Here is a 19,746-nt window from a genome sequence, read left to right on the forward strand (position 1 = left end):
TGTTTGCAGAAGTACTTGAACCTTAATCCATGGTTCTATTTTGTCAGTACTTTGAACTTTTGCAGGTTGAATAGGATTACAGAATTCACGGATTAATGAAACGGACCTGTACGTTTCTGCTGTTTTTAATGCTGGAGCCTTATTAGCACTTTATTAGTCTTCTGGTAGTCTTGATACTGCTTACTTTATATGTTTTATGACGATCAGACATTGTTCGAGTGCTTCTGTCCAATTCTTAAGAATGGTATTTGGATTTCCGTCTGGTCCCTTAGATAAGGATAGATGTACACTATTCAGAAACTTGTTTACGCCTTCCAGTGTTATGTTCAGTTTTGTAATGTTTAATGTAGTTTTTTTTTCAATGTAAATCTGGATCTGACTTTGTTAACACAGATTTGAAGTGATGTTTAGAATTTCTGTCGTTTCTTTTGTGTCGTTCGTTAGGCCTCAATTCAATTCCAGAGGTGCTAAATCAATATTGTCTAGATTCTCTGCTTTTATATACTGGTAGGTCCAGACTGCTTGAATGCTATTTTGTCGAATCTTCCATTTATGATAACATTTATGTAATATTGTTCGAAAATTGACGCCAGTTGCCATTCTGTTTAGCTTCTAGTCTGTTTTCGACATGTTTGTGTAATCATATTGCTTTCCATTTGTGCATCCCATGTAGATGTCTGTTTGACCAATAGACTGACCGAATGTTTCGATATCATTTTGAGTGTTTCGATATCATTTTGAACGGTCAATTTAAGTCCATAGCTTTGTGGGTGTACTTCATTCAAGTCAATCCGTTGACGTCTCATTTATCTGCTTGATTGTATAGATATCCTTGTTATTATGTAAAACATATGTTAGTTCGTTACGTGACATCGCTCTTACAAAGATGTATCGAGGTTGTGGGCGTTGCTTACAGAAGTATTGTGTTATCATGTAATCTGTGAAGACGATGTCGTTGTCTGAAATTTCCACTGCATTTTCAGCTGATTTGTAGATGAGGGACTGGTTGTGAATATTAGATCCAATATGTTTCGTTTACTTCACGGCGTGTTTGTCATGAAGTTGGACATGTCAATGATGGCCGTGTTCAATGTTCAGTCCTTTGATTACTCGGCAATATTGACATTTAGTATTGAATGTTAGAAATTTCTCGCTTTCACAAATCTTAGCGTTGTTACAAGTGTCAATAACAATTCTTAAGATTCTTATAACGGCGCACTTCTACACAATAGGCTGGATCGCTATATATTATCAGATTATTACATGGCATTTTTCATATCGCATGTATTATCAGCCCTAGGTTAAATATCAGCCCAAGAGCCGCATGGCATGTTATGATCTTTTTATCATATGCTTCAACAGTGGAGAAAAATAACAGATTCATATTTGGATCCTTTTACGTGGTTCCAAAATAGAAGTTTAAAGAGTGAAAAGTTCACATGCAGACGTCGGACCCCAAATTAAGTACATTCGATATGAAATCTTTCTATATGACTTAACAGAGAAGAAAAATATTTGAATATGGACGAATCGACCCAAAAATTACATAATAAACACTGTTTGGAAATTAACATTTTTGAAGTAACTCCCTAAATATTGTTTGAAACTTTGAAAATGCATTTTTTTTAATAATATCCGTGTTTGTTTTGTATGTTTTGTATGTTTTGTATGTTTTGTTTTGTTTGTTTGTTTGTTTGTTGTTTGTTTGTTGTTTTTTTGTTGTTGTTTTTTTACACAATATACTTTCCAGTATCCAAATAATTGTTTTGTACACTACTAATTGTAATGTTTTTCATTGAAAACGTAGCATTGTGGTGTATTTTCCGGAATTTGCCGAGCATCACCGGAATGCCATGCGATAACGTTACGGAAAGGCATGTGATAACAATCGAAGCATGCGATAAACTTTTTATATCAGCCCGCTAAGCATCAATTCGAAAATTTAATGCTATTATCATACAGTAAAATTCATAAGTTATTTAGTATAAGTATATGATAATTTACATATATTGTTAAGTACGTCTTAGTCAGTGACAACCCTACAACAGATGTATCCATCGGATCGCCATCAATGATGGTGATACATGGCTGTGTACATAATGTATATACAACTCGTCTAAACATCAACCCAACAATGTTAGATCTGTAAATTTGCTTTCGCAAATTTTTGGTTCTTCCCTCGCCGGGATTCGAACCCATGCTACTGTGATATCGTGACACCAAATCGCCTGCACTGCAGCCGTCCCGCTAGACCACACGACCACCTGGCCCAGGAGTTGTATTTACATATATTGTATACACCCGCTCTCACTAAAATGCCATACCCACTAAAACATGCCATTCCTTACTTTATCGTGCATTCACTTTATGTTTAACGGTATTAAAATCTGATAAAACAATATTATATATGTAATGACATCATTCTTTCGTATATAAAAATATTTAGTAAGATAGTGACTCTACCTGTATATTTCGTATTACAAACGGGATGTCATCTTATTTTTGACGTTGGTGTTGTTTTATAAAGACCATAATGTTAACCGACTTATCCTTTGAATAAATGTATTCTGAAAGGTTGTCAATTTAATGCATTAGTACAATATTGAAATATGAGTTTTATCGGTACTAACATTGATTACATTTTTATATGAAAATTTAAGGATGTTTCCTACCCCTGAATGCCTAGATTTCACAATATTCTCTTTTTTCTTCTTTAATATAATAAAAAAAATTTGCAAGAAATTCAGAGGCCTCCTCTGCATGCCGGGCTAAACATTCATGTCACTAGTTTTAATAAAATGAAAATATCTGTATATACATTGCTATTTATTTGTACAGTTATGAGAATGTACGATCCTTCATCCTAAAGATGCTGTTTATTTTAAATCTGGCTTTGTACAATGTCATCATTTACTCAGACTGTTTATGCCGTCTTTACACTAAATCTGTTGGAGTTTACTGATTCGGTACTCTTTTTTTCTGTCTATTGTATTTGTGTGTTTGTGTTACAGTTGTTATCTGTGCCTTGTACTGATATTCTAAGTTGAGAAAATTACCTTTGATTAATTAACATTACCATTCTTTACGGCAGACAAACTAGCTGACCTGAAACGTACATCATCTTCTTGCAGAAGCATGGGTTTGGATATTGCTAAATTTGAAACCGATAATTCGGTTTCTTATCAGTGTTGAAAGCATATAATGGCTTACTACCACATCTATTTCACGATGTTGGATAGTTGTCTCGTAAGCTTTCATAACAGGCACATCTCAGGCCTCATTGTATATAAATCCAAATAAAGTTCCTTGAAGTCACAACATTACTGTGACAACTTCCACCAAACAGAGTTGAGCTCTAAATTCATGACTGATACAATATTGTATTAAACTTAAATACCGTGGCAATGTTGCATCAGTAATGAAATTGAATAACAATGTTGATATAAAAAGCAATTGCTGTATGCATTTATTTTATTGTAAAGAATTAATGTTTGGGCAAACGCTTGAGTGAAATATAATGATCTTTGGAACTTGGGGATCTTAAATTTATTTATTTCTTATATAGCTTGGCACATTTTATTTTAATTGCAATTTTCACCCGTTTCATCCCGCACCAAATTTAAAATTTTGCGAAAATACGCATAATACAGGTTTTTTTTATTCGATCTCACGGCCAGTCCTCTTTTCTTGACAGGTAAAACCTGTCGCACATTTCTCATAACGGTCACAGGAGTCTTAGAACAATAAGACTCCTTGTTGTATGTACGGAATATCTTATAAGCAATTAAGACATATGACATGTATCTCACGGGAATGCTGTATAATAGCTTTAATTACTTTATTTTTATTTTCATTGTTGTATGTTGTTACTCCGAACTGCAAAATGGTCTTTACTTATATTTATAATGGTCCCATAAGTACTCAATCTCTCTAGACCTCGTTTTGCACGTAACTTCCGGCCACGTTAAGCACTTCCTGTCGGCGACCAGAATATTTTCATTTTTTGGAAGACTCAAAGGTTTGTTAAACACCTATTATTAACAAGTATGAAATAATATATTTACGTTGAATTTGTAATTTTGAACTTCCACGTATACGGGACACAAAGGTGAAGGAACATGTTGATCACATTCTCAATATGTTTTTCTTTCTAACATTTGTTTTCTTGATAAGATTAAAAAAAAATCAGCTTTCCTGGTATGTGGTGACTGTTGATGTCAATTAATTGCTGATTAAATCAAACATAAACCTACTATTACAGTTTTGAATTTGGTACACTACCCTTCTTATTATGAGGCAGGCATTACCTGTAAAAGAGGATGAAGTCTGTATTTTTTTTTAATGTTTATTCAAACATGTTGATAAAAGAATATGGAAATATAGTAACATTTCCAATATTCATTCTCTTGTAAGGGATTTAGTTGTGACGTTATTTAAGTTATGAAGTCATTGTAACAAAGAAACGCTGTTATCCAGGTAACGTTTTTTTCATTAATACAGGGCTCAGGCTACCAGGCGACTTTGGCGAAGAAGTCACTTCTCCCTTTAATTCTGAAGTAGTGTGAGCCCTGTATTATCAAACAATTATTAAAAATGATTGGATGTTGAATTCCTTCCTATATTTGTTGATATGTTTATATATATACATTTTATTTAAAGTCTCATGCAACATGACCGGAAACAAAAGAAGATCGGAAGGGGAAGTAGATCTGAAAAAAAAAGTTAACGATTTTGAGTTCATTAGTAGAATAAAAATTCTGGAAATTTTCCCGAAATTTTTTATTTTTTTTTATTGATTTTTCTACTGTCATGACTGTAATATTGGACTTTGTCCCAATATAATTTGTTCGTTATGTCCTTTCAAACAGAAACACTAATAGTAATACATATGTATGAGGCAGACATTACTAGTGAAAATATTTTCAATTTAAAATCTGTTAAAAACAAATGGAAATACTGAAAGTTTAACGATGTTGGTTCTCTTGTTCGGGATTTAAAAAGTTGTGACATCATTTTCATTGAAAACAAAGAAATGCTATCCTGATGATGTTATGATTTTTCTTATCTAAGACAAAGAATCATCAAAAACAACAATTTTTCAGACAGTCTCATGACATATGAGACCAGAAGAAAGAAAGAGATGTCTGTGCAAATGCAGGAAAATAAATAAGTCTGTAAAATAAAAAGTGAATGATTGTGAGATCATTACTTAGCTAACATGGTAATTGATGGTAGAACACAAACCTTAGACTAATTTTTCTCTTTAACCCTTTCCTCCATCAGTGATTTAGCTAGCGCTCGTCACTTTCGTATTTTACGAAAAGGTTTTAGAAATGACGAAAATATTTCATATCAATTTCGTCACTTAAATTTGGAAAGTGTAAAAATATTTACACATCAAATTACTTGAATTCTACCTGTCTTTATGTTTCTGACAAGTTTATGACCCTCAGGTAATTAACGTTTACCAAAGGTGTTAAAAGTTGTGATGACAAGTAATCCGCCTATCGCCAATCAGATGGGTCACTAATCCCTTAATTATCATTATAAAACCTCATAAATGATCATTATAATAATCTATTTAAGTTAAATCAGTCAGTCAGCTTTTCATTTTAATCTTTTTTCACAGTTCAGTTGTATTTTCGTCATTTGAACAAAATTGATAAACTTCCCGGACATTTCAACTTTATTTTATTTTCAATATTTCCCTTACGATCATAATTTGCAGTTTGCTTGTCGTAGTTTCGTCAGTTCAACGTATTTTCGTCATACTTTATATAAATATTCATTAAAAACTTTCGACAACTTCGATTAAAAAGAATGAACTTTATTAAAAACGTAAATATTTTCACTTGCAAACAGGTGCTTCCTGTTCTATGCATTGCGCATGCGTTAAAGTTCGAAAATGAATCCGTTTTTGTTCTGAAATTATTATTCAATTGTCACTTCCCGTTTTCATTTCATTTTGTTTAAAAATCGAAAGTAAACGTGATCTACAGTTTACAGTCATAAGAATCGTCACATTAAGTATAGATGCAGATTCTTCTATCCAATATTAAAGAAATTGATTCCAAATAGATATTAAAACGTATTTTCAAGGATATAAATGATTGTGAAGTGAAAAAGTCGTTACAAGTTCATTTGTACAGTGGTTAAAAAATAGAGGCACCCAACTTTTGTTGATAATTAATGGGTGTTCCCTGAAAATAACTGAAGTGAAGTTTTGATCTTATTACCAGATCCCTATTCTTATCTTCATATCTTAGCATCACATCAGTCAATTCATTCAATATTGCCAATAACTGCCTACATAAGCAATCCTAAAGTCTTCAAAGATCCTAGACTAGTCCTTAAAGGACTTGGACATATATGTATAGCTAGTTTGATAAACATCCTAGATCCCTTGCTTTATAAAAAAAAATAAGGCTGATTTTTATCGCGCAAAAGTGACTAAAGCCCTCAAAATCCTAGCTAAAACCCTGCCTCCATTGAAATTGTTTTTTTACATACATGATTTGCATAGGATTTTTCAATCAAATGCTGTAAATATGCTTTAAAGTGTTAATGCATCAATGCCAAAAACAAATATTTCATCAAATAAATTTAAGTTGGATATTCCTATGATATTTCTTTTCATATTGGATACAAATTTTATTAAGTCTACTGCAGACACTTTTAAGTCCAAGTGTTTCAACTGAGGTACTACACAGGCGTCAAAAGTCGTCATTATGTATTAAAAGGGGTGGCGTCAAAAAGCGTCATTATGGAGGAAAGGGTTAATTGATTTTTCTACCGTAATAGTGTAAGACAAGTCAATTCATTTAACAACTAATCAATAAAATAATCTGGCCATGTATTGAATTAAAGATACTTATTTCAATTGACAATTATGCTGCTACAATTAACCAGTTGAAATTTTGTTATGGGGCAGAAGAAAAACCATATAGAACATCAAGTTGCATTTATAAATGTGTTACACTCTTAGTATTACACATTGTAACTATGAGATTGTGTCAAAGTACTCATGAGTCATGTTGAATGGATACATGTATTAATCACTTTATATTGCATTTTACACAATTTAATATTTGAAATAACTTGTTATAAGATACAAACATATCAGGATGACGGTAAGAAACAAGTTTTTGTGTTTGTTTTGCATGAACAGTTTGTCACGTCTCAATATCAAATAGAAACAACATCTTATCATAATGTTAAAGTTTAAGAAGTGTAAATGTATTTTGAAGAAGTGTAAAGTTTTACAAATGTGGATAGTACATGCCATCTGTTCATGCAAAATTATACCTAACACACAAGGTGATTCATTGAACACTCCTTGCTCATTTTTTTTTATTTTGGAAAACATTACTTGTAAATTTGATGATTTATAATTATTTTTTGTCCTGATTTATTAATGATCTATCTTTACAATGACTTCAGTTCATTAAAACAGAAGTGTTGCTCGAAATCATATTTCACCAAATACTGACTAAGTCACTATATATACATGATATATACCCGAGAAAGTCACAATAATAATTGAATCACCATGTGTGTCAACAGGTACTTTAATGGTTGTAGGAAATTAGATTTTTCAGTTATAAAACATAAACATATAATAATACATATAATATATATATATATATATATTGGCCTAGGGTACCAGGTAAATTATGCCTCTTTAAGTTAGTGTGCGATGTAGATATTTTTAAACTTTATACTGCTATTGTTTATTTTTTTGTACAAGTAGTTATGGAGAAATTTTAGCCAGTTATATTTTGTAAAAGTACATAAGCATTCAGTCATTTTTCCTAAAATAGTTTTTCTAGTTCATTGGTTACAGTACTTGTTTAGTATTTTTTGTTGAACCTTCAAGCTTTGTGATGTGGTGACTGCTTACACGCAAATAACTGCACTCAAACCATTTCAAAATGTCAACAAAAACAAAAAAAACAACATATTAAATACTAATGATATTGCTAATTTATAGCAATATTTTTCAATTATTAAATAAAACATTTGGTCTCCTGTCTTCATCTTTACTGGTTCCAATACATTAAAAAATCCTGAGATTTTTGTTAAAACACTGATATTATACACACATAAAAATGTGGTAAAAAATCTCTTGTATATACTTATTCTAGAGCTGTTATCTAAAAAGATAAAGTGTTATAAATACACCTACAAATGTGAAATGCCCATTTGACTTTATTTTCAGAATAAAAAGATGTCTACCTTGGCTGAGCAGCCATGTTATACTCTGATAAATATACCGTCAGATGCAGAGCCTCCAACCGAGATGGGACTCAAATCAGATCTAGGTATGGCATTACACATTGATTTAAAACAGCAGTGAAATACATTGGCATGTTTTACCTGTTCTCAAAAGGTGTGGATAAACTGCACTTTAAATTCAATGTAGAATTTCAATTTTTGTTATGTAATGTTTTTTGCAACGAAATATACAAGCATGAAACTTTTTTTTGAATATACACCATTGTTAATTCTATGTCCATGTTACATATGTACATGCATACAAACAATATAAACAACAAGAAATGGTTTGCCAGCATTGTTAATTAAGGCTGAATACATGTACATGTATCTAGCAGTCTATTATAAACAACATACATCAAACTAAATGACATTAAAAATAAAAGATGTACATGTATTGGAGTGATTCACATTCAGCAAACTTTTAATATCTTTCTTAAATTCCATTTTGATGGCTATATGTAGCTTATCATTTGCCTGGGCTATAATATGGTCTCCTGAAATTGAGGTTTTGAAAAAAGATTAATCATTCATGTTTTAGTTTTTCTTTATTGATCACAGTATAAAAGTTTGTATATAGTTGCATTTAAAGGCATGAGAAGAAACTGATTAAAATTAAATTGTAAAATTTCAATTTTCAAAAGTGGTAGTACATTGTACAATAATAATATTAAACATGTTAAATGATATTTCTGTTTTTTTTTATTAGAAAAGGGAGATACCAAAACAAAGATTGAAGCTCTGAAGAAGACGATACAGATGATATTGAATGGAGAGAAGATGCCATCATTATTGATGACTATTATTAGATTTGTCATGCCTGTGAGAGACCATACCATCAAGAAAATGCTGTTAATTTTCTGGGAAATTGTCCCAAAATATAACCCTGATGGCAAAATGTTACACGAGTTCATACTTGTTTGTGATGCATACAGAAAGGTATGTTTTTTTCTAGGTCTTTAACTTAAAGTGTTCTTCCTAATATAGTGTCATGGTACCAAGGAGCAATAAAGCCTTGGAGAGATCATTTGCATCTGCATTGATAAGAAATGTAAAATTGAAAATAAATTAGATATTTAGCAACAGCACTATTTCTTTTTATAAAGATACAAGTAAGGTCTACATGTAAAATTATAAATCACTGTACATATATTATTGTTTGTATCTTATTGAGAATTTCACTGAATAATGTATCTATTTTTCTGAGTAAGCACTGTACAATTAAACATGCATGTTTTAGGGAATGTGTCATCCTTCTAAAAAATAAATTGGTTTATACCTATATATGTAACGATATATCAAATAAAATTCCAAATGCTTCTTTTTTAGGATCTTCAACATCCAAATGAATTTATAAGAGGATCAACATTGAGATTTTTATGTAAACTGAAGGAAGCTGAATTATTGGAACCATTGATGCCAGCTATCAGACAGTGTTTAGAACACAGACACTCTTATGTTAGAAGAAATGCTGTATTAGCTATTTATACTATCTATAGGTTTGTACATTCAAAATTAAAAGTGTTGAAAGTTGTGTGGAAAGCTAATTAAAATAGCTCTGGTCAGACTGATTATAATTCCAATTACAAGTTAAAAGGGAATTTTGAAGTTAAATGGTTTTGTCTTATAATTACCAACAGATAATTATGCCCCCTCCGCTATTGGCAATCAGTTTTACCCTTGTCTGTCTGTATGTCCATCTGTCTGTTATCCAAAGTTTGTTTCCTTTAACTTTGGTTTGCCTCAAACAATTGTTATAAAACTTATACACAATGCTTACTACCACAAAACAGAGATCATGTTTGAAGTTTGGTGGTGTCACTTTAACTGTTCTAGAGTTATTCCCCTTTCCAAATGAACAAAAATGAATTATTTGTTTCTGTTATCTAACTTCAGTTTTCCACAACCAAATTTTATGAAACTTATACACAATACTTATTACCACAAAACTCAGGTCATCATCAAGTACACATTTGGGTAGTGTCACTTTTTCTGTCTTTAGTTATGTCCCTTTATAACTTTTATCATGTGGTTGTATGATATACAAGTGGGGGCATCATCTGTCCCATGGACAAATTCCCCATTTATTATCTATTTGATAAAATATAGACATGGTATTTTTGGTATAGTTGCATTTTCTATTAATGTATTCATTTGCACTTACTATGAATTTCTCTAAGCAAGTCTTTCAGATAGGTCATTTTATTTTCAGTGTTGTCTTCACTTTGATCGTGTTCATGAGAAATACATGTATAGAAAACCATCTATCAATTTTTTTGTTTGTGTGTCTTAATTATATAATCGAAGCAGATAGAAATCACTATCTTTTGTGGTCCACATCATACTCTTTAGTCTTACATGTATCTGCTACACATTTTATACTTTTCATCAGAAACTAATTAAATGTCAACAGAAAGTTCAGAAGGATTTGTTTTATTGATATATTTTATTTCATTTGTTTATTCTCAGTAGCTGGATGGTCATCCCTCTCCTGATAATACTAAGGTTGTGAGTTCAAATGTAGTGCTTTGGGCTCGAATCTTGACAACTAGGATTGCCCGTTTTTGTTACAAGGATCAGTGGTTCTTTTCACATACTTTGGCTTCGTCCTAAAAAAAAAGGACCACTTCATCCAAGTCATAATTTGTAAAAGTAAATCATTATAGGTCAAAGAACAATCTTCAACACCATTGAACAGTAAGCTATAAAGGGCCCCAAATTATGACTAGTGTTAAACCAATCAAACAGGAAAAACAACAGTCTAATCTATATAAAAACGAGAAACACTTATGAACCATATCAACAAACGACAACCACTATTAATTCACCAGAATATAAGTGTAGTAGATAGTATCAGTTATTTGTATTTACCATGGTTCATAGTGACATTATAGTTGAGGACATTTCCTTGGTGCATGAGAGCTATTGACATGATTTACAACATAACTTACTTGTATACTCTCCAAATTTAGAAATTATTAGAATACTGTGTTCCCACTCCCTCAGGCAAAGATGGAATAAGCTTTTCTTATAAGTTTGTTTGGGTCACATATCACTCGCATTCAAATATATTTATTAAAATTAAAAGTGAAATATGCAAGTATGATCTCTAATTCTCTTATTCTGTTTAAACCTCTTTAAGTCACACGAAGGTTTACCTTTGTAATTAACAGCTGCACTACACATACTTAATACTGTAAAAACTAAAGCCTCAATTTTTTGTTACATTTATTAAGAACTATGCTACTGACATACATGATACTTAAGTAATAAAACATAAAGACTAGCACTACAAAGACTGATATAATTTATATTGTATTCCATCCAGACATTTTATATAAAAAAAAGAAACCATGTAAGATGAAAATCATAAATAAAAAAAAGCATAAAAGTAAAAAATATACTTTTAAAAAGTTACTGTTCAACAGTTGTTCTAAATAGAATCATAAAATAAAACTATTGCACTTACCAGTCATGTTGATTTAAAAATAGGTTTAAGTTCATTATGATTGATCATCTATTATTGATAAAATATACAAAAAATTAAGTTGTAAAAATCATATTGTTTATTTCACATTCATTTTATTATGGGGAGAGACCCATATTATTCAATTAAAGCACATTGCAAAATATCAAATACAAATGTACTTGTAAAAGTTTGACATTGGTTAAGTAATATATATATATATAATCTGTTATGCTATTTAACACATAGAATTTCCTAAAAAGAATGGATAAAAAAAGCACCAAAATTGTTTCTAATAACTATCATGACTATACAAATTAAAACTAGTTCCTTGTTAAAAATATTTATAAAATCAAATAATAACATAAAAACCTAAAACATGAAATAAACCAACTGTATTAAAGATTTAGTCTAAATCTTTAATACAGTTGGTTTATTTCATGTTTTAGGTTTTTATGTTATTATTTGATTTTATAAATATTTTTATCAAAATTGTTTGATTTTATAAATATTTTTATCAAAATTGTTGATCTAAATTTTTAGATCAACAATTTTGATATAAGAACTCTCATTTATTGTCATTATAAAACAGTTTTTGCATCAAAATAAATAATCTAAAACAAAGTAAGCACTAAACTGGAAAGGTAGCACAGTGACTACATGTAATGTTTTGAATAAAAAACACATCATGCCTCCAAATTACATATTTTACATCCTGCTTTCTTAGCTATGCCCTCAGGACAACTGGTACCCTTACCCCTGACTGGTACATCTTCAAACAAGAACCCTCCTTGCTGGTACTTGATAGCATTAAGATCTATATTTTCAGTATAAAACAGTTCAACGTGAACATTTGTTGTGACAAACACACTCCACTCGCCATGCTCCAGTACAAGCTTGATGAATGGGTTGTCATATTGATTCACCATAAGTAGTCTTCCCCTACAGTATTTATCAGCACTTGAGTTAGCTTCTGTGATAACAAGGGTGACGTAATGAATGTAAAAGTTACAGTAGAAATCAGCAAAGTAGACATTAGATCGAAGATTTAGCATCTTTGGAGCAAAAACAAACATTCTCCGTGTGCCAAATATTGACGTGGGAGGTGGTTTCAAGGTTTTGGATTCTAAGAGTGCGCTGAAGAACAATCCTTCCAAGTTTTTGTTGATGACAGAATACCTGTCCCCATTATTGTCCTTCATATATTTCCTCATGATGCCATTACTTTTCCAGAATATATCCTCAAAGTATTCTCTTGGTTTGTTTCTGTAGAAAAATCTTATTGGAGCCATTATGTTGTTTCTCCCGACAAATTTTCTTCCCATATTGTACAGCTTTTGCAGTTCTGTTTTTGTCATGTCTGAAATTAAAGGTAAAATGGAGGATCTAGTAAAATTGTCATCAAGATGAGCCATAATGTTAAATTGAGTTGTTATCTTTTTTAAAACAAGAATAAACATGATGAACAAGAATAGTTAGTGTAATTGTCAAGAAATATGAAAACATAAATTGTTTTGAAAAGGTTAACCTTATTAAAGATTTCGTGTTTGTTATGCTTAAAAAGTAGAACATCAAGATGAATACACATCTTGCCTGCTCATAGCAAAACTAAAAACCTAAGTTTCATAGATCACATTTTAACATAACATGTGTTTGATGGTCATGTGAATGTTACAAAGAAATAAATTCTATGGATTCAGGAAACTTATGATAATGGATTTTAAATTTCATGTTTTTGTCGTAGTCTGCATACAACCCTATAGAACATATGATATTCATTGGTCATTTAATTGTGTGGTCCAACTCAAAATCAAGTGTACCCACAAAATTCACGAAAGTTGGTATCCAACAAGTAATAATGAATCTACAGTACATATCTTAAGTGTATAAAATCATATGCTTACATGCAGTAAAAGTGTGTATCTTTGATGTCCTGAACAGCTGGTAATTCTTTGTAAATGCCACTCCAGACAGTGATTTACATCTAAAACTAAGTACATGATCCTGAGAGCTGGATGTACATCCATAGTAGGTCATGCATCTGTACTGAGAACAGGGCTTTAGTAGAAATGGGATACTTTTAAACCTCCAGATATTTTCTGTAAAGAAGAAATAAACTTCTTCTGATTCCTTGTCCTGCAGGATGATGAATTTAGAAGTTTGTTTCCTACTTGATGGTTCTGTCTTTATCCAGTATTTAGAACCTAATTTATGTTTAACAGCTATCTCTGCTCCTTTCTAAATATATAAATAGAAATAAATAAACATAAGAACTGACTAGAATTGTAAGCAGGAATGAAAATCCCATGCATCGGCCATTTTTCTTCTTCATTGAAATCACCTTTATAAAAAATAAAATTGAGAATGGAAATGGGGAATGTGTCATAGATTTTCTTGAGATATACCATGAAAAGTTTGGAAAGTCGGATATTACTTTGATAAGAATTTTCTTTTTAAAAGATATATACATATTTTGCATTTTTTTGTTTTGTTTAACATTGTCTAGACATAATTATTCCAAAACTTTAGTATATTCCTACTAAGCAGACAAATAAACATCAATATTAGGGGAGTACTTATTAGTGAATAAAATTATGAAAATAGAACTTTACTATTTGATATTTTATAATATAATTATGATGTAAATAAAGTCATATATACTTACATTATCTGCCAAGTCAAACAACTTAGAACCACAAAGGGATCCTTTACTCTCTGTGAGATTTAGTTCCATGCTTGACATTTCTGAAAAAAAACCTAAGTTTATGAAAAAGAATAAAAAAAGATTTACGGATTGAAAGGGTTGCATTAATTTTAAAATTTCAAGTCTTATTAAATTGTTTCTGATGAATATGTCTTGCATTATTCAAAATGTAGACAGTAGAACACATTAAATCTCCTCCACAACTCCATTGCACTTTAACCCTTTCATTCCTATACAAAAAGTCAGATATGAAGACTATGTAAATCAGTATGATTATCAGAAAAATAAATCAGGAGTTTCTGATTCTTAACATTGTTGGGGGCACTAGATATATGTGTGCATGGACTCGAAATGTGTGGAAATGTGATAATTAGATAAATAATATTGACGTGGGTAGCTTACTATTGCTGAAGAAGAACATAATCAGAAAGAATAAACAATTCTTTAAACAAAGTAAATACCTTCTTTTATCTCTGTATATCCCTCAGTTCTAACTACATAGTACTTCTGACTTCCCTTGGTAACAGTCTGTAGACCAATCAGCATCAAGGTCAAAGGTAACGTGTCTTGGTCAGTGTTAAGGTCTAGGTATAGGTTTTTGTTGTTTGGATCAAGGTCAAGGACTTTAATGCAGGTATTGTCTTTAGAGGTCACCATGATAAATAAAGAATCAACATTTTCTGGACATTGCAGTTCCCATTTAGAGAAATCTGTGTTTTCACATGCTTCAAGTTCTTCTACTTGGTCCTGTAAAATATATGTTCAAAGCAAAAATTAAATAAACTTGGAACAAGAATTATCTGCCTATGACCACCGTTTCTGTGTATCAGATTCATGTGGTTAAACATGTTAAGCAGAAGTTAACTTTAATTGGAGGCATCTTTCAACTTAGTGTAAGACTAGCAGTTATTCATTTAGTAATGGTGGTCAAGCTGGTCTGTAGATGGAACCATCTCATTAAAAGAGGGAATATGGTTTAATTTGCAGTCATTGGAAAAAAGTTGATATATATGTGAAAAAGAATCCCTAAAATTCATTGATTTTAAGATTTTTGTTTACTAATTGGTTATTTTAATTACTTGCAGGAATTTTGATTTCTTGATTCCTGATGCACCAGAATTAATTGCTAAGTTTTTAGAAGGAGAACAAGACATGTCCTGTAAGAGGAATGCATTTATGATGTTAATTCATGCTGACCAGGTAAGATTATCATTTCAATATATATAATATGGGATTTCTTTTTCTGATATCTGATCAGTCAAATGTATTATATACACTCAAAATTCAAATTTATATGATAACCTTATTGCATTTAATTTGTCTGAGAGGAGATATTGGTCAGATATCTATCCAGAGAAAATGTTGATAAAAAGGTTGATAATGGTTTTTTTGCAAGGGGTAGCAAGCTGCTCTTTCATCCTTGCAGCTACATTTGTATATAAATGATATATTTAATATTTGATTAGTTATACTGAATGTTCTTTTGTAAATATCTTTTCCATTGTTATTGATTTCAAATTTAATAAAATCATAAAACTGTTGGTAGAGCTACGTGTTAGAGTAAAATACATTAATTAACCAATCAAAAACTGGCATATAGAAAAATAGTATTACCTTCTAACCTTGCAAAATGTATGCTGTGTAAGACTTGATTCCTATTTTATTATGTATGTAGTTTCATACTGATGATTCACATATTTAAAAGTTAACATTTATTTGTGTTTTAAAAATAAAAAACCCTTCAATATTAAATGAAGACTTCATGGTTAACTTGTGCTAAAACAAAAACAAAAATATTATTTTAGGACCGAGCTTTGAACTACCTGAGTAGCTGTATTGACCAAGTGAACTCTTTTGGAGACATTCTACAGTTAGTTATAGTTGAACTGATTTACAAGGTAGGTGTGACAAATCATACAGATTTTATATATGAAAGAGATAAACGATCGGTGTAGGATCATGTTGATAGCTTACAATTCCCATAGAGTTGTCATCCACTAACTTTTAAAACGTCTGAATGGGTAATTTTTTCAGGACACAAAATGTAAAGTGTTTTCTTAAATTTTAGTAAAGTTGTCTCATTTAAGGTGGCTCAGGCCTATTCGAAGTTTCTATCAGAAGTGCCGTATTTTTGGTAATTTTATTCTATAAAGAAAATGAATCAAATTGGTCGAGAGAAAAAATAGGGGGTCACAGACCATTTAAGCTCAAAATTTTACTTATAAACAGGTATGTAAAAGGGACCATTTTTTCAATGAAATGACAGGGAAAATAGAGGTGTTGACATATTTTTATCGGAATATAAAAAAACGTTCTATGACAATTGGTCCAAAACTGTAATATAGCTTCAAAGAATGAGCCAATGAAAAACATAGGTCACCGATAAGGAAAAAAAATGGTTTGTCTTAAAGCCCAAATTTTGGAGGGAAATGGTGAAAATGGGTGAAATGTCATTTTGACTCTTTAACAAATATGGATAATAACGAAAAATATTCTATTAGTCACATAACTACAATGATTAAACAATTCTAATCAATCAAAATATTTAAAAAATTATATGGAATTTACGACAAATACTTTTGTATTTCATGTGTGAAATTATGCACAGTCGAATAGTCCCGAGCTACCTAAAGTAGTACATTTAAAATTTGTACCAGATTTCTCTTAAGAGACAATTGACAAATAAAATTTAGGGAAATTAATTAGACAAGGAAATACTTCTAATGTAATAGTTCATAAAAAAGCCAAATGGTGTTTACTTTTTTCTTAGTTTGTCTGATTCTGAGCTCTATTTCTACATATACAAAGCTAATAAGGCATATAGGAATCAGCCTGTATCTTTCTATCTCTAAACTATCTGACTGTTTAAACTAACTTTAGTAAATTTGAAGAACAAAATATTGTTTTTCTTTCTTTTTAGTTTTTGTTGAATTATTCCCCCTTAACATTAAAATTTGCATACTGTTCGGTCTGTGTTTTCTTTAGTGACTGATGTTACATTCTTTTTCAGATGTTCATGAAATTTTGTACATTGTAAGATAGCATACAGGTACAATTCAAATCCCAGAGTTGTGCCCCTTTGAACCATTTTTTATTTGCTAATCAGAATTGATAGATAGATTAAAATAAAATCAGCATTCATATACCTATCACAAAGGTGAAATTATATTTAGTAGTGATATGTTTTGATCTTACAAAAAGTTGAACCTAAAGGTATTTGTGCTGCTCTGAAGACAGTTCTTTTATTTCTGGCAGTCAGTTTGTTTATAATATATGAATGAACTCATTTCCATGTTTTATTTACAGATTTTTCACCAAGATTTATGAAGGTTTTGATTTGATTTGAAAACATTTTACAACTTTGTTAAATTGATGATCATTAATTGGCATAAGATGGTCAAAAATGATATATGCACATCATCATATTATGCAAAATTTTTATTGAGAATTTAATTTATTTTAACCCTCTTTTAAGGGGTATTCTTCATTTTGGGGGTTATTTCCCAGCTGTTTATAACTCCGATTGAAAGTTTGACTGCTAACTTATTCAATACAGTTTATGTAAAGTAAGAAGTTTATGCCAGTGATCTGAAATTATACTTGCATTGAATTGTGCCATGAAATAATTAACTTACCCTAGAATTCTGTATTGTAACTTCCAAGTCACTAAATTGTTTAAGATCACAAATCCTTTGGAAATCAAAATGTTTTGGAACAGTCAGATTTAAATGTTTAAAAAGAGCCATGGTTTGTGCTCTGTGTTAAAATCATAAATGACAACTCTTGATTGTGGATTTTACAATACTCACTGAAATCTACTCACGATGGCTCACAAGGTCTTGTTATGGTTCAATGATTTATATAGGTAAATTAAAGTTTGACTTTGTTTTGTAAACATTAAAGGCCAAAGACTTAAGAAATTACAGAAATAGAAAACAGTGAAAAATCTTAAGGAATAAATATGAGTTTTATTTATTTTTAGAAACTTGTATTTTGTTTGAATAATTTTCATTACGTCCATACTTTATTTTCACGTGTTGTCATGGCTAAGTTTTTTTTATCTGTTATGTAAAAATTCAATAGGAAGGGCTAATTATTGGGTTAGCAGTATAATTCAAAATCATACTATTGATTTTACGTTTTTATGCCCTTTGCTGCGAGGCAAAAGGGTCATAAAGTTATTTCAACCAAACACAGATCAAGATAGAATGTGGGTGCCGTCACTTTCTCTATTCCGAGAGTTATGTTCTTTTGCAAATGGCAACATTGTTGAATATGCTGTTTCCATTGCTATGACTTTACTTAACCTCAAACAAATGTTATAAAAACTTATAAATAAAACTTAAAACATGGGAACACAGATCGAGTTGGCACTCTCACTGTTCTTAGAGTTATGCCCCTTTACAAATGAAAAAATAGGTGCATTTGCTGTGTCCTCTCTTTAAATTAACTTGTGACTCAACCAAATTTTTTTAAACATTCATGATTTCTATATTGTTTATTATAGCTATCTTAAGATAAGAACTTCAATGGTCAAAGAATGCAATAATTTCTACAGACAGATCATAAATCGCATGAAAACTTGAGCCTTACAATTAAATTATGCTTAATATACCAAATGTTTACATTTTGTCATTGGTCATCACATGTATAAACAATAGAAAAAAATAATATAATAGAATATAAAAAAGTTAAAATTTCAGAACAAATATATCATGTATATATGAAAAAGTTGTTACCTTATTCATTATTGATATCAGTTGTAAGACCATCACATGCACAGATCAGATGTGTTGTAAAAAAGTCAGTACTGATGATAAATGTAAATTTCCAATGATAAAAATACATTGATTTGATCTTGCAAGATAATATTATACAAATGAACATATAGATAAAAGTAAATTTTTTAAATGTACTTTCGTTTTTAAATTTGACTTTTTGTTCAGGATGAATGTATTTTGCATTTTTTTTTTTAATCACAGTTAAACTGTTGACTCATATAAACATTCAATAGTTTTAGATGACTTATGTTTATAGTTTTACATATATACAATGGCTTTTCAGTTTCTTTTAAGTTTCTTTTTATATGATATTGTGTTTTCCTGATTGCTTATTTTTATGCCCCATGGCCACCTAGGGACATTATGTTGTCCGGTATGTGCGTCTGTTATCTGTCCACCTGTACCGCTTCAGGTAACAGGTTTTAGTCAAGTTATTTTTTGATAAAGATTGAAGTCTTATCAACTTGAAACTTAGTTCACATGTTCCAATTGATATGATCTTTCTAATTTTAATGCCAAAT

General features: G+C 30.6%; 2 protein-coding genes across 3 annotated transcripts in view; one reads left to right on the top strand and one right to left on the bottom strand.

Moving 5' to 3' along the window:
• The first annotated feature begins 3,897 nt into the window (after positions 1-3,897).
• Positions 3,898-19,746, top strand: part of LOC134688286 (coatomer subunit beta-like) — a 30,227-nt gene continuing 14,378 nt past the window's right edge. Inside the window, exons 1-6 of one of the 2 annotated variants that reach the window (XM_063548844.1) lie at positions 3,898-4,018; positions 8,219-8,321; positions 8,984-9,213; positions 9,604-9,773; positions 15,530-15,644; positions 16,250-16,342. In XM_063548844.1, the coding sequence (XP_063404914.1) occupies positions 8,228-8,321; positions 8,984-9,213; positions 9,604-9,773; positions 15,530-15,644; positions 16,250-16,342 (702 nt within the window). In that variant the 5' untranslated portion in view covers positions 3,898-4,018; positions 8,219-8,227. Of the gene's footprint in view, positions 4,019-7,108; positions 7,131-8,218; positions 8,322-8,983; positions 9,214-9,603; positions 9,774-15,529; positions 15,645-16,249; positions 16,343-19,746 lie in introns of those variants that run through there. The other variant, XM_063548843.1, reaches the window with a different exon arrangement.
• On the bottom strand, positions 12,279-18,262 carry LOC134688287 (phytanoyl-CoA hydroxylase-interacting protein-like). The gene is made up of 5 exons (XM_063548846.1): positions 18,080-18,262; positions 14,906-15,191; positions 14,406-14,485; positions 13,645-13,978; positions 12,279-13,100 (listed from the first exon to the last, which is right to left on the bottom strand). The coding sequence occupies exons 1-5, from the start codon at positions 18,188-18,190 to the stop codon at positions 12,427-12,429; spliced, it is 1,485 nt and encodes a 494-aa protein (XP_063404916.1). The 5' UTR covers positions 18,191-18,262; the 3' UTR covers positions 12,279-12,426.

Source organism: Mytilus trossulus, chromosome 10 (genome assembly GCF_036588685.1).
Source record: "Mytilus trossulus isolate FHL-02 chromosome 10, PNRI_Mtr1.1.1.hap1, whole genome shotgun sequence".
In the NCBI taxonomy this organism is placed as follows: Eukaryota; Metazoa; Mollusca; class Bivalvia; order Mytilida; family Mytilidae; genus Mytilus; species Mytilus trossulus.

Bases quoted from the DNA above. Each gene is read 5' to 3' on its own strand.
- LOC134688287 (XM_063548846.1), bottom strand. From the start codon at position 18,190: ATGGCTCTTTTTAAACATTTAAATCTGACTGTTCCAAAACATTTTGAT. The intron at 15,192-18,079 runs GTAAGTTAATTA...TATATTTTACAG, and splicing joins TTACAATACAGAATTCTAGG to GACCAAGTAGAAGAACTTGA. The intron at 13,979-14,405 runs GTAAGTATATAT...TTATATATTTAG, and splicing joins TGTTTGACTTGGCAGATAAT to AAAGGAGCAGAGATAGCTGT.